The sequence below is a fragment of the Oryza brachyantha genome, chromosome 2 (assembly GCF_000231095.2).
Source record: "Oryza brachyantha chromosome 2, ObraRS2, whole genome shotgun sequence".
NCBI lineage: Eukaryota > Viridiplantae > Streptophyta > Magnoliopsida > Poales > Poaceae > Oryza > Oryza brachyantha.
In genome coordinates this window covers 18573609-18589522 of record NC_023164.2, presented here as the reverse complement: position 1 = coordinate 18589522, position 15914 = coordinate 18573609, and the positions used below count along the sequence as shown (strand labels likewise).

Sequence of the window (15914 nt, the reverse complement as noted above, 5' to 3'; positions counted from 1 at the left end):
GTGGTGGTAAGGTCATTTTCTGTTTTTGGTCACTGCTGGTACCAAGATGATCATGGAGGCACCGTAGCCATTTTAGAATGGATATTGATGACACTGGTGGGTGTCACACATCTTCTATAAAACAATCTCATGAAACCTAATCTCTTTGGGTGAAAACCTAGTGACAATGACAAAATAAAATATCGTGACTTCGTTGAATCTATCGTATTGGAGATACTTGCGATGATGTCCCTATGTATTAGATTCAGTGGTAATGACAGTGATATCATCTGAACAAATAACTGAACTACAACTCAATTTTTCATCAATATTATCTTCTGTTTTAGTTCAATGACAGTCACTCTAGAATTTTGACATTATGATCCTTTTAAAAAACTTATTTTACAAATAGATACTTAAAAAAATTATTGCATAAATAAACCTTTTTGATCACGCCAACGTCATTGGCGTTGTTGTTATATAGGACGACGCCGTCCTCCAAATCATTATGACATGTGACCGGAGGACGGCGCCATGACGTTGGCACGGTAAAAAAGATTCATTCATGCAACAAGTTTTTTATTGGTCTATTTGTAAAATAAGTTTTTTAAAAAAACTAAAATGTCAAAATTACAGGCCAGTCACTAGTGAGGATGTGAGCGGAATTAGATCGACATAGAATTAGACCGTCGCATTCGGATACCGTTTTTTACTAGTTTGAGGAATACGATGACTGCACACAATTTTAAGTAGCTTTAATTTCTAGTTTGAATCATTCTATTAATTTGTTCTGTAATATCATAACTTTTATAAAGATCAGAATGAATGAATTCTATTATCTAAAGAAACATTGTACTACGTAGTAGTTGATATTTGTACACTGTCTGCCTTTTGCTATAGGCCGTGCTAGCTCGAACCGATCAGATAGACAGTAGCATCCATTTTTCTTTGCATGCTTAACGTGGAGGGGTACAGATAGATTACGATGTCCTAAAACTCGACTGATATGTAAGCTGCTGGTCGGCCAAAAACTTATCTTTTGAAAAATCTTCCATCTAAAAGGAAGAGCAAGGACATGAATTTAGGCCACTTCTGTGATACTGTCTCCTGAGCAGTCAGTCAGTTGATCTGTCTCTGACCATGCCTATTTGGGCCCTGCCACTCCAATCAAACTGTTGATTTAGATGGTTCGGGATGCATTATTGCTTCCATTTTGACAACATTATATAGTGCCCTAATAGTGAACCCCAATGAAAGAGCATGACCATACATATATATACTTATCTGTAGGGCATCACAAATCACTCCATGAGTGGGCTATGCGTGCTTGTTGCTACAAGTCATCTACTGTCTCTGTTGTCAAATATATCATGGTTAATTTTTTGGATATTGTTTTGACCATTCATTTCTAAACTCGTTTCAAAGAAGGCAGATTCCTTCAAAATTAAGTATCGGACGGTGATAAGTGGTGAGTTTGTCTCCACAAACTCCCTTTTTTGGAAATAATAATAATAATAATAATAATAATAATAATAATAATAATAATAATAATAATAATAATAATAATAATATAAAAGAGGCATCACGTGTTAACTACCCCACCAATTCTCTACTTTTTTAAAAAAAGAAAAAAGAAATAACAAATATATACATCAATTAAGAGATGATATATAAAAAGGTTGAGGTAATAATAGGTAATTGGTTTTTGCCTTTAATTAAAATGTCATTACAAAGTACATGCAATATACCAATTTTATTAAAAAATATTTTGTTGTGACTTGTTTTATCATTAAATACACACTAAGTAGGTCTTATAAATCCTTATAGATACATTAATTATGCCTTATACTATTTTTTTCATATTTACGCTAAATTTTTTAATAAAACAAATAACCAGATATGATATCCAGATGTCAACTAAAAACAAAGAGAGCATGTGCTTGTTTGGATTGAACCTAGGTTTTTTTGCCCAACCAAACTTTCTATAACTTTAATAGTACCATATTTACATTTGAATTGTTACCAATTTAGCCGTACAAATGGTACACTATCAAATCTAGCAATGCCAAAACTTATACCAGGTTTTGGCGCTACCAATATTTTGGTATAGCGAAAATTATCATCAACCCAAACGTCTTCTATATTTAATTGGTTATTCATGATTTTCTTCATAGATGTGCCATACGGCCCATACCGTTCAGTGCGCCAAACGTCATGAACCGCAGCCGCGCGTTCGACTATTCCACCAACCGTCCCATCCGGCATCTCCCGATGCGCAAGATTTGCAAAGCCAGATGACGATAGGACAGGGCCCAGGATGAGCATCCTCCAGGCCCACGGAAGCAATGAACGGGAGAGCGCTAGTGTGCTCGTCGCCCCGGGGAGCCGGCACCATGCCCCCCCGCCGCGGTGATTTGCCGTCCGTGTCTGTGCGCAGAGGTGTTCCCGGTCATCTAGTTGGAGGCCTGAGAGTAGAGATGATAATCGCACCTGTTTACCCGTTTATTCATAGATAAAAATCTTATTAGGATCAAATTTATTCTCTATTTAATACACTGAGCTTTTATTGAGTCAAAACCACTGCTAAGGAGTAAACAAACGCTAACATGAGTACATTAGGCACTACCCATATCCGTTTCACATATTTACCCGTTAACCGATACTAATAATTGAAGCCAAATATCAACATATAAAATATTGATTCTAGTGTTTCTACATCCTCAGACCAACCCTCTACTCCGCCCGTCTCCACACTCATCGCCGCTGCCGCGCCTATCCCCTCCCCCACCCGACACCAGCACACCGCCGCTCACCCACTCCACTCCTCCACCCACGCCATTGGCGCCCCCATCCGCAGCCCACGTCCTTGTGCCCCTTCCCTAGCCGCCGCCCTCAGAGGGCGGCGTCGCTAACGCCAAAGCTCCCGTCCCCAATGTCGACACTCCCATCCGCCACCACCCGACGTTGGCGCTCTTGTCCCCGACGTTGAAGCATTTGTCCCCAACGTCGGTGCCTCCATCCTCAACGCCGGCCTCCCTATGTAGGCAGTGCCTGACTTCCTGTCATCCTGTTAGCCCCCATCCCTCATAATCTCCTCTATTGTTGGCAGGTATACGGCGTCCACGGATAGTGGGTTTGAACAAATTTTTTATCCGTGACAAAGCAACGGATTTACCTGTGGATATAAAATTTTCTAATGGATATGGATATGGATAAGCAATCCCCGTGTCTGCAGTACCCCATTGCCATCCCTATGTCAGGGAGTGCGAAAACTTCGAAGGTACGACGGATCGAGGGCAGCAAATGGTGTGCCCTGTCGATGCGTGACCGTCTGAGACGCAAACGCAAGGCAGAGGCGTACGTCCGGGTGGTGGTTGCTCGAGCTGCGATTTGTGCGCAGCAAGCGTGCATCGCGCTTATATGCGGAGTTTGGTGGAACGTGTGGGGGATGTAAGGGCCGATGCGGCCGGCGCTTACCGTCCAATCAAGCTACGTTTTCAGACGTCGCCATGGCACGATGGCACTATCTTGCCATTATGTCACGAAGTACGTAATAGTACCTCTGATTTATAACATAAGATATTTGACTTTTAAATTGTAATGTTTGACTATTCGTCTTATTTAAAAATTTAATATAAATATTAAAAAAATGACAAGTCGTGATTAATGTTTTTTACGATAAAGTAAGTCACATGCAATTTCATAATTTTTTGGATAAGACAAATGGTCAAACATTGCAACCAGAAAAGTCAAACATCTTACATTATGAAATAGTGGGAATAGTATTTTTTGTCCCATATCAAATGTCATATAGACATGCTTCACGGCCAGTTTGGGAGAGCTTCTGATAGCTGCAAGTTCTCATGAATCTTCAGAAGTTATAAGCTCTCTTAAACAGTACTCAGCTTCTGAGAATCAAGAAGCTGTAGAATCTAGAAAATGAACTAGTAGCCAGAAGCTGGGAAACCTAATTTTTCTAGATTATGAGAAGTTGGCTTCTCACCGACTGCTTCCTAGAATCTTAAGCTCTTCCAAACAGGCCCTCAATCACAGTATGTTGCGACCAATAGGGCGTGCCTACTCCATCCTGGACAAAATAAATCTAACTTGTGCACTTGAATTTTATTATGAGGTAAATGGGTGATTGGAAAAACCAAACGATATATTTTACAAACGAAAAATAATTTGTGAATAAAATTTCTATATACATATTCTTAGCGATATAAAAGCACAAGTTAAAAAATAAACTATAATAAAAACCCCAAAATTAATTCTAAATTAAAAATAAGAAATTTAGCTTATAAGTATGAATAAAAACTAAAAGATATGGTGAAACTGAAAACTAAAAGATACGGTGAAACTAATTTCTATCTCTTACCTACCATCAACACACATATAAAAAAGTATTCTTTTTTATACCCTTCACCTACTTACTCACCAACACTACTTATGTTAATAAAGAGTATTTCGGTCTTTTGGTCCTATTATTAACTTTCTCTTGGGAATCTAGGAGTTTGTTTTTTATTGGACAAGATGAGTAGTTGTTTTGCATACTGCTCATACAGTCGTCGTCTCCTCTCCTTGTTAGCTCCCTTGTTTAGCTGAAGTTTAAAATTTTGAAATTCAGTTTTCTATACTTGATTTTAATGTTTTTTTATCAAATCTATTTTTCAATATTAACTTCTAAGCCATGAATAATAAAAGATAAAAGTTTTATTTATAGATTATTATTGGTTCCCACGTCAACTTCTTTTCTGAAATGTACTTTTTTTAAAAAAAACTTTTGCATATATGTAGTTTATAAAAGAGATACTTTGCTCAGGTTAACTACAGAGTTTGGCAAAGCTACCGTGTCGATTGAAGACTTTACCATGGACTCCCAAATTTTTATAATTCTCGTTATTCTGAATAATTTTATAGTTAAACTTTTAAAATTTTGACTATTAATATTTTTTAAATATTTAGTTTAAAAATACTATGAGAATGTGTGTATATAATATGACTCCTAAAAAGAAATAAATATTTATTAATTTTTATATATTTTACTAAAAATATAGTCAAACATAGATTTAGAATAACATATTGTTATCCAAAGTATCGCATCGCACTATCATGTGCTGCCTCACGGGATTCTAACTATTCACTTATAACTTTTGACCATTCGTCTTACTAAAAGTTTTAGTGTAAATATAAAAATTTATAAGTGATACTTAAACTATTTTTAATAATAAAAAAATAATAAACAAAATAAATAATACTTTAAAAATTTTTGAATATGACGAGTAGTCAAAAAAGATCGTAAATAGAATGCCACTATTTTACGGTTGTTGGGACCGATTGATCAGTTGTACACTATTCGGAATTTCCAACCGTTGATATCTGCGGTTTGGTGAGGAAAGAAACACACCTCCATCGGGATACTTGGCTCGAACCAAGTCGAATGTAATTTTTTTCTTCTGCTTATAACTATGAGTCATAATTTAAATTTTAAATTTTAAATTAGAGTTGAATCTATGGTTTTTCATTATAGTTATATTTCAATATTTGCTTTTAGATAGTCAAGAACACATTTATAAAACTTTTATCTATAAATTATTTTTTTACGAATATATTCTTTCGTTTTTTTTTCCTCCGGACTGCCTAAAGACCACAATAATCCCAAAAGTGAATCAAGTAGCATCATTAAAAAGGAATAAATAGAGGGTCACCTACTACAAATGTGTGGTCAATAGTTGATCAGATCGGTGAAGTTCGCACTGAGACAGTCACCCATACCTACCATCAGGGCTAGCTTTTCTTCAGCTGTCCATTCTTCTTATTGTACTGTAGGAGTATGTACTTAGCCACTTGACGGACAAATGACACGTGAGTGTTCAATGTGTATTACTGTTACACCCTTTTGAAACGTGAATCGGTGAGTGTGAACAATGTTCTTCAGACTTTGAATAGTCGCGTTAGTGAGAGCTTCTGTCGTCAGAGTTATAGCAAAAAAACAAAGGAAATATGTCAAACCAGTATATAGATAAGTTTTTGGATCACTGATATTTATCAGTGATATTTCTTGGATTCTCTAATTAAAACAATGTTTACTAACCTTGAATTTAGGTGTGAATTACCCGCCCCATCTCAAAATTATATTAATATGATTGAAATTTGTCTCGTAACGTGTCTATTTTTCACCAACCTTCTCATCTCAGCCTATCATAATCCTCTGTATTTGTTTTTTACCTACTTTATCATAGGCTGCCCTTGCAAAAAAAAAAAAAAATCAGAGGCTGCCAGGGAGGGAGATCTAGCCACGGGAAGTACATAAAGTAGGTAGGGGCGTTTAGTTCCCAAAAACTTTTTTAAAAACATCATATTGAATTTTTTAACATCTAAATGAAACATTAAATATATATAAACATTAAAACTAATTACACAGTTATGGAGGAAATAGTGAGACGAATCTTTTAAGCCTAATTAGAACGTGATTAGCCATAAGTGCTACAATAACCCAACATATGCTAATGACGGATTAATTAGACTTCAAAGATTCGTCTCACAGTTTCCAGACGGAATCTGAAATTTATTTTATATTAGACTACGTTTAATACTTCAAATATGTGTTTAAAGTTTTGATGCGATGTTTTTGCAAAAAAAATTTCAAACTAAACAAGGCCTTTAATCATCCATTCTGCAGGCATATATTGTCACAAAATAGTGGGATTGCTAGTACTGGATTACACATGTTTCAGATTTTAAGCCTGCCTTACCTACCCAGAAGGAACCACATCTCATGCATTTTTATTTAGTTGCATATGTAAAAACTATAAACGCACAAGGGTTAAACTCTATTTAAACCCAGAAGAATGTTCAATATACCGGTTTATTACTGTTCTTCATCCATTAATGTGCGTGTGCGCATTGTGGAGTGTACATCTTCTTTGCAATGCAAAAGGAAATCAACCTTCTATATCATTTTTTTCGGGGCAATCTTGCGTACCATTGATTCCAATTATTCTGATTAGGCTAAAATAAAGTCTTTTTTCCGATAGTAGGAGTAAACAGCCAAATGATATATTTGCAAATAAAAAATTTATATACGTATTCTTAGAGGTCTAAAAGCCAAGACTGTAAAATAAAATTCACTGAAAAAATCCCAATCAACTCTAAATTTTAGAAAAAAAAACTTAAATTTCGACATATAAGCATAAGTAGAAGATGAGAGCTAGCCTAGAGCCCTAGACGCATCTAGGGATGGAGGCCTGTAGAGAATATTTGGGACCTTTCCACTTTAAGGACTTGAGTAGGAGTTTTTGCACCATATTATTTGGTCTCAGTCCCTAAATTGTGAATTTTTTTTGAGGCCCCCTAAATTGTGAATATGGGCCATGTTTAAAATCACTGCTGGAAAGATGCTCCCATTGTACTCCATGTCCAAAATCTACATCATTCAAACATATATACATATCCACACATAGAGAAGCATGTGAGGTGTGTTTTGGTTTGTGTACATGTGTACTAATATCAGCAAGGAAAAATATATGTTTACAAAAAAATTATGCACATTGGCACCCCACTCCCACGTAGATATCACCAGGGTTCATAGTCTTGATACCGGATTCCAAAACCTGATGGGTGATATCTCTGATTAATACGAAAACTATAAATAACCCAACAAAAACCGATGAAATATAGACAAATTTTGTCAAAATTTTAAATTTCAGTTTGGCATTTTTTAACTTGACACAAAAGCCAAGCTTTTAAGTTATTGATTTGGTCCAAGAAGTCCAGATATTCTGAAAGCCAGACCAGTTTTCATCCATTTTGTAAACCTAGACACCACCCTCTCCCTCTGCATTCCAGGTATTTGCATGGTAGGTGAAGACTGAAGACCGCCTGATCATGCGCCATCCAGCTACCCAGCTGCGCCCTGCAACGTTGAAAATCGCTGGAAGAGACCAATGTCAAAATGGGTTTGTTGATGTGCTAAGGTGGTGGTGCTTAGATTGAGAAAATTTATGAGAGAAGTGTCACGTTAAATGTTTGACCGGATGTCGGAAGGAGTTTTTGATACGAATGAAAAAACGAATTTCACGGCTAGCCTAGAAACCGCGAGACGAATCTTTTGAGTCTAATTAATCCGTCATTAGCACATACTGGTTACTGTAGCACTTATGGCTAATCATGGACTAATTAGGCTCAAAAGATCCGTCTCAAAATTTCTTATATAACTGTGCAATTAGTTTTTTGGTTTATCTAAGTTTAATGTTTTATTTAGGTGTCCAAAAATTCGATGTAATGTTTTTGGAAAAAAAAATTAGAAACTGGACAAGGCCTAAATTTGTTGAACACAATTACACACAGGCATTGGGGGAAAAATAGTGATGGTCCAAATCGTAGTGGGTTGGTGAAGAGCTTAGAAATTTATTGTTGTACTTTCAAACAGAGACGAGACAGGGAGAAAGAGTGGCACTAGTGCCTAACACTTGTTCCTAACCCCCTTGATTTGGTTATGTATGCAATGACAATTAGACGAATTTGCCGTGCATACTAAAATGATGCTTCTGCGCTGTGCTTCTCTTTCATGTGTTTGCTATTCTGTTTGGTTTGGCAGTTGGCACTTACATATAGGCCAGATAAAAGCAATGTCCGAAATAACAAAGGCATATGGATAATTAGCACGCGTAGGAGCACAAAAGAGAGAAAATAAATTGGACAAGAGGTTCGCTTCATTTCCAGATTCATTCATTCGTTCGTTCGTTCCTCCTGTATGTCTGTCCGTCTATTATATTATATCATATAATATTATATCATAAATATTTTTCACATAAAAATGTGAAAGAATATTTATTACCATGTGAATATAATTTGTAAACTTATTAATTAGCCGGATAAGCTGTGTGGACCAACGTGCATGATAGCTCATCGTATGGGTAGTCATCCTGCGTTAAAAGCTTAGAGCTTCAATCATATTATGGTCGGCTGATTAGCTTTCCCTTTTCAGCAAAGGCTACATGTTAGTAAGACATATTTTTTCTCCTTTTTTAATTGGAGTAATTTCGTGCGCACTAATTTTCACCCATCTTTTATCTCTTCTTATGCTTGTAAATTAAAATTAATTTTTTTTCTTTAAATTTAAAATTTTTTATCGAAATTTATTTTTCAGTCTTAACTTTTAAACCACTAATAATATATATGTAAAAGTTTTATTTATAAATTAATTTTTATTTACAAATATATTATCTTGTTTTTTTATGAAAAAGACACGCAATCACCTCTGCTGACAGCCACCACCAGCATTAACAGCTGGCCAAGGTATCACATCCCTGACACCCCTACAGTCTCAACAACTTCAGCACACGTTGCAGTGCGGCCACCGCTCGACAGTTTAACACCATCTGTGGCGAAGAACTCAACCTGACACCATCGAACACTGCATTCTCCCACACAATACGGCGCGTCGCGTCGCCATGCCACTTGCGCCATTGGAGGGCAACGCGTGAGCTATACAAAACGTATTGATTAAATGCGCGACACCTCATATACCAGTTTCTTTAGTACCGGAGATATATACATGGATGTACCGGAGATATATACTACGAGTAATTTACTGATTGTCAAAAAAAATACTATTCTTATTCTTAGAATAAATTATAGTACCTCCGTTTCAATTCATATTGTAAGACTTTCTAACCTTGTCTAAATTTATTTATTGATGAATGTATATAATTTATATACGCGTCTAGATTCATTAGCATCCATATAAATCTAAAATGCTAGAAAGTCTTACATTACGAAATAGAGGGAGTAGATAGATAATCTTTAGTGTAAAATTTAATTAATACTCTATATATTTTATGTATTTTTAGAGTATCCAAATTTTAAATGCATATTTTAGTACATAAATGTACGATATCAAGAATTAATGGTAAGATGGCCCGCATACGTACGATTAATTGCATACGAGTTTGGTGCTCTTACGGCCTCATGTAGCCAAACGCATCGAACCCGATCGATTCTATGGCCTCCTTCACCCACACGAGACGCTCCTAGCTTCTCCACTAGCTCACGCCGAACGGCGTGGTCCACATGGCGTTTCGCTATGCCGTGATGTTCCAGAGCTGAAACAAATTAAACCGGGGAAAGGGATCCCAACATTAAGACAGAAAAGGACGCAGAATTATTATTCAGTTCTGTCAGTTGCAAATGGGATTAAACATGGCCAACACGGGACATTTGTGTAGACGCGAGTGGCTAACAAAAGACGAACGCGCGACCCGACGAAGACTAGGACGCTAGCTAGATCCATGGACTTGACCTAGAACCGGATGTTCATACATGCTGTGAATCACGCGAGGTGATGAGAACATCTGAACATGGCACGCTCAGCCGCGCATGCTCAGATGGGTTCTCTGCAGTGGTACGACGTGCCCAATTTATTACTCCCTCCGTGCATGAATGTATGACGAACCAACGTCCTATATGGGAGGGAGTAGAAGCCGCAGCTGTTGGTGTGTGGCACGCTGCGTTGAGATGGTGGCCGTCACCCTGGTCAGTTTTTCACCTACACAGGGAAACGAAGCTATTTTAAACTCTCGAGAGGCGTTCCTCGTCGGTCTCTCATTTATCGTATGCTATCTAAATAGTCATTAAAAATATAAAATTTTTTAGATAGATTAATATATGATATATCATGACTCAAACATTCAAGTTAAAATATGACCTCTATAATCCACAACAAAAATAATAAATTAAATTATAAATAGTATATGTTTGTTATTTTTGCTATAGATCATAGAAGTCATAATTTAATTTATATGTTTATGTAGCGATACATCATATTTATATTTTTTAATAACTATTTAAAGATATGTAAAAGACGAGAGGACGGTCAGTTTCCCGAAATGAAGCGGAGAGACCTGTTCGAAGACATTGACTGGAACGCGCGTGGTCTTCTGTTGATCAGCGGACAATCATATTCAGGTCTCGCTCTGATATGTTCGAGCTAATGCATTTTGAATATCTACGCCGGCGTGGTGGAATGCATTTTTTGAATAGGCATGTTCCAATCAACGGAATGCATTTTGCAAATTGTATAAGCTTCACGAAATTTGACCGGTTATTTCCTGAGAAGTTAGACTCCTGTTTCCTAGACTCTTTCATCAAACATTTTTTTTAAGCAGCAGCAGAGGTCTTGCCTTATTATTTAAATTGATAGATATATACGTTGATTCAGGAGAGGATTCACACCGACTTTAATCAAACATGGTTACTCCTTTAATACTCTTTTGCGTTTTAAAATATAATCACTTCTAGCATTTAAGTTTATATTAAAATATAGGTACTACTTGACAATCTTCTTGCCTTTAAATTTCTTCATATTTTCCTTTGACCACTTTCATACCGCAATCATCTCTTGTTTAATACTTTCCTCGTCCTAAATAGCCCGTCACTTTAACATTTAAAATTTGTCAGGGTAAACTAATCACAAAGTATGATCACATCAATCATCTACTCCCTCCGTTTCATAATACAAGATGTTTGACTTTTTTCATGCAATGTTTGACCATTTGTCATTCAAGAAATTATGAAAATATCATTTTGCTTGTGGCTTACTTTATTATAAAAAAACTTAAGAATGACTTATCATTTTTTATATTTATACTAAATTTTTAAATAAGACGAATGGTCAAACGTTATAACCAAAAATATCAAACATCTTGCATTATAAAACAAAGATAGTACTATTTAAATTTATCTCCATCCTACCCCTAACTAGCCTTCTACTCCCAATCATACATCATTTAATAAAGGATATAATAGTTTATTTTCCTTTAAACTTACTTTTTTAACTATTAAACATCGACAAGTATGTCAAGATTGAGCTAGTACAGCACAAAGTCTTTTTATTATGTTAAATCTCAACAGTTGCTACCCTAAGAAAGGATCGTATCGAAATGACTTTCCCGCTTTAAAATAAGGGCTCCTTTGTGTCCGTATGAATCTGTAATCACGCAAAATCTCCATAGCCAATTTCCTAATTAAGTAACATGCTAATGATAATTTTCTTGAATACAATCTCATTGCAACGCAAAGATAATACAACAGTATATAACTATATCTAGTTTATATATATATATATATATATATATTATTGTGATAGAATATTGTATTTAATTTTTTTGCATTACATAAAATAGATCATCATAAATAACATGACTATTTAGTTTTCACTACATATATTTTTATTTTATCTTTTCCAAATAACATATAATTTTAAATTTAGAATTAACAAATATGAATTTTCGTCCGTCTTAAAATCATAAATCAGTATTTTATGATTTAATTCTAAAATAAAGCACGAAGGTAATACCGGAGCATTATAGGTAGGTTTGTAATAATATACTATAACTTAAAATGAAAAAATGACAAATAAATTGGGGTAAATCTATGGGTTTAAACGATAAGTCAGTATAATAGACCTTTTTCTAGAATTATCTGAACAGTTTGTCTGAACAAATATTTGGATAGTTTCTGACCAAATCTGAATTCCACTGGATAATAGCCTTACAGTATTCATTTTTTTTATTTCCAAGAAAGGTCTAATACTATAAACATATATCCATTCGACAATATCTTTTTCTGAAAAATCGTCTCGCTCCTGGAGACTGTCCGAACTGATTTCTTCCCACGGCATTTCTCTCCGGGGGAGTAGCAGCACTGTGACGGACGACTGACGAAGTGAAGAGCACGAGCCAAAAAAAATCAGGAGAACGGGCAGAGCAGGTCAGTGAGGAAAGCTCCATCCGCGCGCACCAACCACAGCCCCAGCGCCGCACGGGCGAAACTTCCACGCCACACGCACACACAACCCCAGTCTCCTACCCCGCGACGCGCTGACCAGCGTGCCCGTCTCGTTTGCACGCACCCACTCCCTCCCGCGTTGCAGCACCAGACCAGACCAACCACCAGCCGAGCCTCCCGCCCGCCCGCCCGCCCGCCTATTTAAGCCGCGCCTCCCCCTCCATTCCCCTCCAAGAAGAGCCGCACCATCCAGTGCAGTAGTAATACACTAGCTCTTCTTCAATCACTAATCGGTCGCTAATCGAGTAGCTAGGCAATTACACAGTCTTGTCTCGTCGTTCCTCTGCTTAGCTGACTGATCCTTCTTCTGCAATGGAGTGCGAGAACGGCCGCGTTTCTGCCGACGGCATGAGTGGCCTGTGCGTGGCGGCGCCCCGCGCCGACCCGCTGAACTGGGGGAAGGCGGCGGAGGAGCTGGCGGGGAGCCACCTCGACGAGGTGAAGAGGATGGTGGCGGAGTACCGCCAGCCGCTGGTGAAGATCGAGGGCGCCAGCCTGAGGATCGCGCAGGTCGCCGCCGTGGCCGCGGCCGGCGAGGCCAGGGTCGAGCTCGACGAGTCGGCTCGCGAGCGCGTCAAGGCCAGCAGCGACTGGGTGATGAACAGCATGATGAACGGCACGGACAGCTACGGTGTCACCACCGGCTTCGGCGCCACGTCCCACCGGAGGACCAAGGAGGGCGGCGCTCTGCAAAGAGAGCTCATCAGGTTCCTCAATGCCGGCGCGTTCGGCACGGGCACGGACGGCCACGTTCTTTCCGCCGAGGCCACACGCGCGGCCATGCTCGTCCGCATCAACACACTCCTCCAGGGATACTCCGGCATCCGGTTCGAGATCCTCGAGGCGATCGCCAAGCTGCTCAACGCCAAAGTCACGCCCTGCCTGCCGCTCCGGGGCACGATCACCGCGTCCGGTGACCTCGTCCCGCTGTCCTACATCGCTGGCCTTGTCACTGGCCGCGAGAACGCCGTGGCAGTCGCACCAGATGGCAGCAAGGTGAACGCCGCTGAGGCGTTCAAGATTGCAGGCATCCAGGGCGGCTTCTTCGAGCTGCAGCCCAAGGAAGGTCTTGCCATGGTCAATGGCACCGCCGTGGGCTCTGGTCTTGCATCGACCGTGCTTTTTGAGGCCAACATTCTCGCCATCCTTGCCGAGGTCCTCTCAGCCGTGTTCTGCGAGGTGATGAACGGCAAGCCGGAGTACACCGACCACCTGACTCACAAGCTCAAACACCACCCAGGACAGATCGAGGCCGCCGCCATTATGGAGCACATCTTGGAAGGAAGCTCCTACATGAAGCATGCCAAGAAGCTTGGAGAGCTCGACCCATTGATGAAGCCGAAGCAAGATCGGTACGCGCTCCGGACATCCCCGCAGTGGCTTGGCCCTCAAATTGAGGTTATCCGCGCCGCCACCAAGTCCATCGAGCGCGAGATCAACTCTGTCAACGACAACCCGCTCATCGACGTCTCCCGCGGAAAGGCGCTGCACGGTGGCAACTTCCAGGGCACGCCCATCGGCGTGTCCATGGACAACACCCGCCTCGCCATTGCTGCCATCGGCAAGCTCATGTTCGCGCAGTTCTCGGAGCTGGTGAACGACTTCTACAACAACGGCCTGCCATCCAACCTGTCTGGCGGTCGCAACCCGAGCTTGGACTACGGCTTCAAGGGCGCTGAGATCGCCATGGCGTCCTACTGCTCCGAACTGCAGTTCTTGGGCAACCCAGTGACCAACCACGTCCAGAGCGCCGAGCAGCACAACCAGGACGTCAACTCTCTCGGCCTCATCTCATCCAGGAAGACGGCCGAGGCAGTCGACATCCTGAAGCTCATGTCGTCCACGTTCTTGATCGCTCTCTGCCAGGCCGTCGACCTGCGGCACATCGAGGAGAACGTCAAGAGCGCCGTCAAGAGCTGCGTCATGACGGTGGCCAAGAAGACTCTCAGCACCAACTCCACCGGCGACCTCCACGTCGCTCGCTTCTGCGAGAAGGACTTGCTCCAGGAGATCGACCGCGAGGCGGTGTTCGCGTACGCGGACGATCCGTGCAGCCACAACTACCCGCTGATGAAGAAGCTGCGCAATGTGCTCGTCGAGCGTGCCCTCGCCAACGGCGCCGCCGAGTTCAACGCCGACACCTCCGTGTTCGCTAAGGTCGCGCAGTTCGAGGAGGAGCTGCGGGCGACTCTGCCAGGTGCGGTTGAGGCCGCGCGCGCGGCCGTGGAGAACGGCACGGCGGCGATTCCCAGCAGAATCGCCGAGTGCCGGTCGTACCCGCTCTACCGGTTCGTGCGCGAGGAGCTCGGAACCGCGTACCTCACCGGCGAGAAGACGCGGTCCCCCGGCGAGGAGCTGAACAAGGTGCTGGTGGCCATCAACCAGGGCAAGCACATCGACCCGCTGCTCGAGTGCCTCAAGGAGTGGAACGGCGAGCCCCTGCCAATCTGCTGAACTGGCTAGTGGAGCCCAGTAACGGTGGACCGTGAAGGCGTGAGTTGTTGTGTTTTGTGTGGTGAATATTTTAGTTGCATGCATGTATCTTTGGTGTTACTCGAAATGAATTCTTCGTTGCATAGCTGCTACGGTGAAGCTTGCCACGAATGGCAGGTTGCAAAAGCAACTACTATTGCTACATGTAAGTTTTTGGAAAAATTTTACGCGTTGAAAAGTATCTACAAGTACCATATTTTTTTATATTCTAATACCTCGAGGTGCTTATTAGTTGTTACCTATAGGTACTGAGTTCAAAATTTTAAGAGAAAAATGTGATATTTCAACGTACGATCTCAAAGCAAGCATAGCAGCTCATCCATCTCATCCACTACCTACAAAATAAAGGACCAATAGTAAAAAAAATGTGGTCCAGCGATTTCTCCACAAAAATCTTCTAGTTTAGACATCATACGTATGAGGAATGAAATAGTATATGCTTAAGGAAAAATAGGTGGTTGATATATATTAAAAATATAGCTAGATATGATATGTATATTGTAATATGGATGATCTTCCGGAGTATAGATGTATATGGAGGAAAAGTCTTTTTGAATGGTCATTCAAATATACACTACGGTGTACCAACTGAT

General features: G+C 40.2%; 1 protein-coding gene across 1 annotated transcript; it reads left to right on the top strand.

The window, feature by feature from the left end:
• The first annotated feature begins 13006 nt into the window (after window positions 1–13006).
• LOC102715460 (phenylalanine ammonia-lyase) lies at window positions 13007–15499 on the top strand. The gene has a single exon (XM_040520591.1). The coding sequence runs from the start codon at window positions 13141–13143 to the stop codon at window positions 15280–15282; it is 2142 nt and encodes a 713-aa protein (XP_040376525.1). The 5' UTR covers window positions 13007–13140; the 3' UTR covers window positions 15283–15499.
• Window positions 15500–15914: the final 415 nt, after the last annotated feature.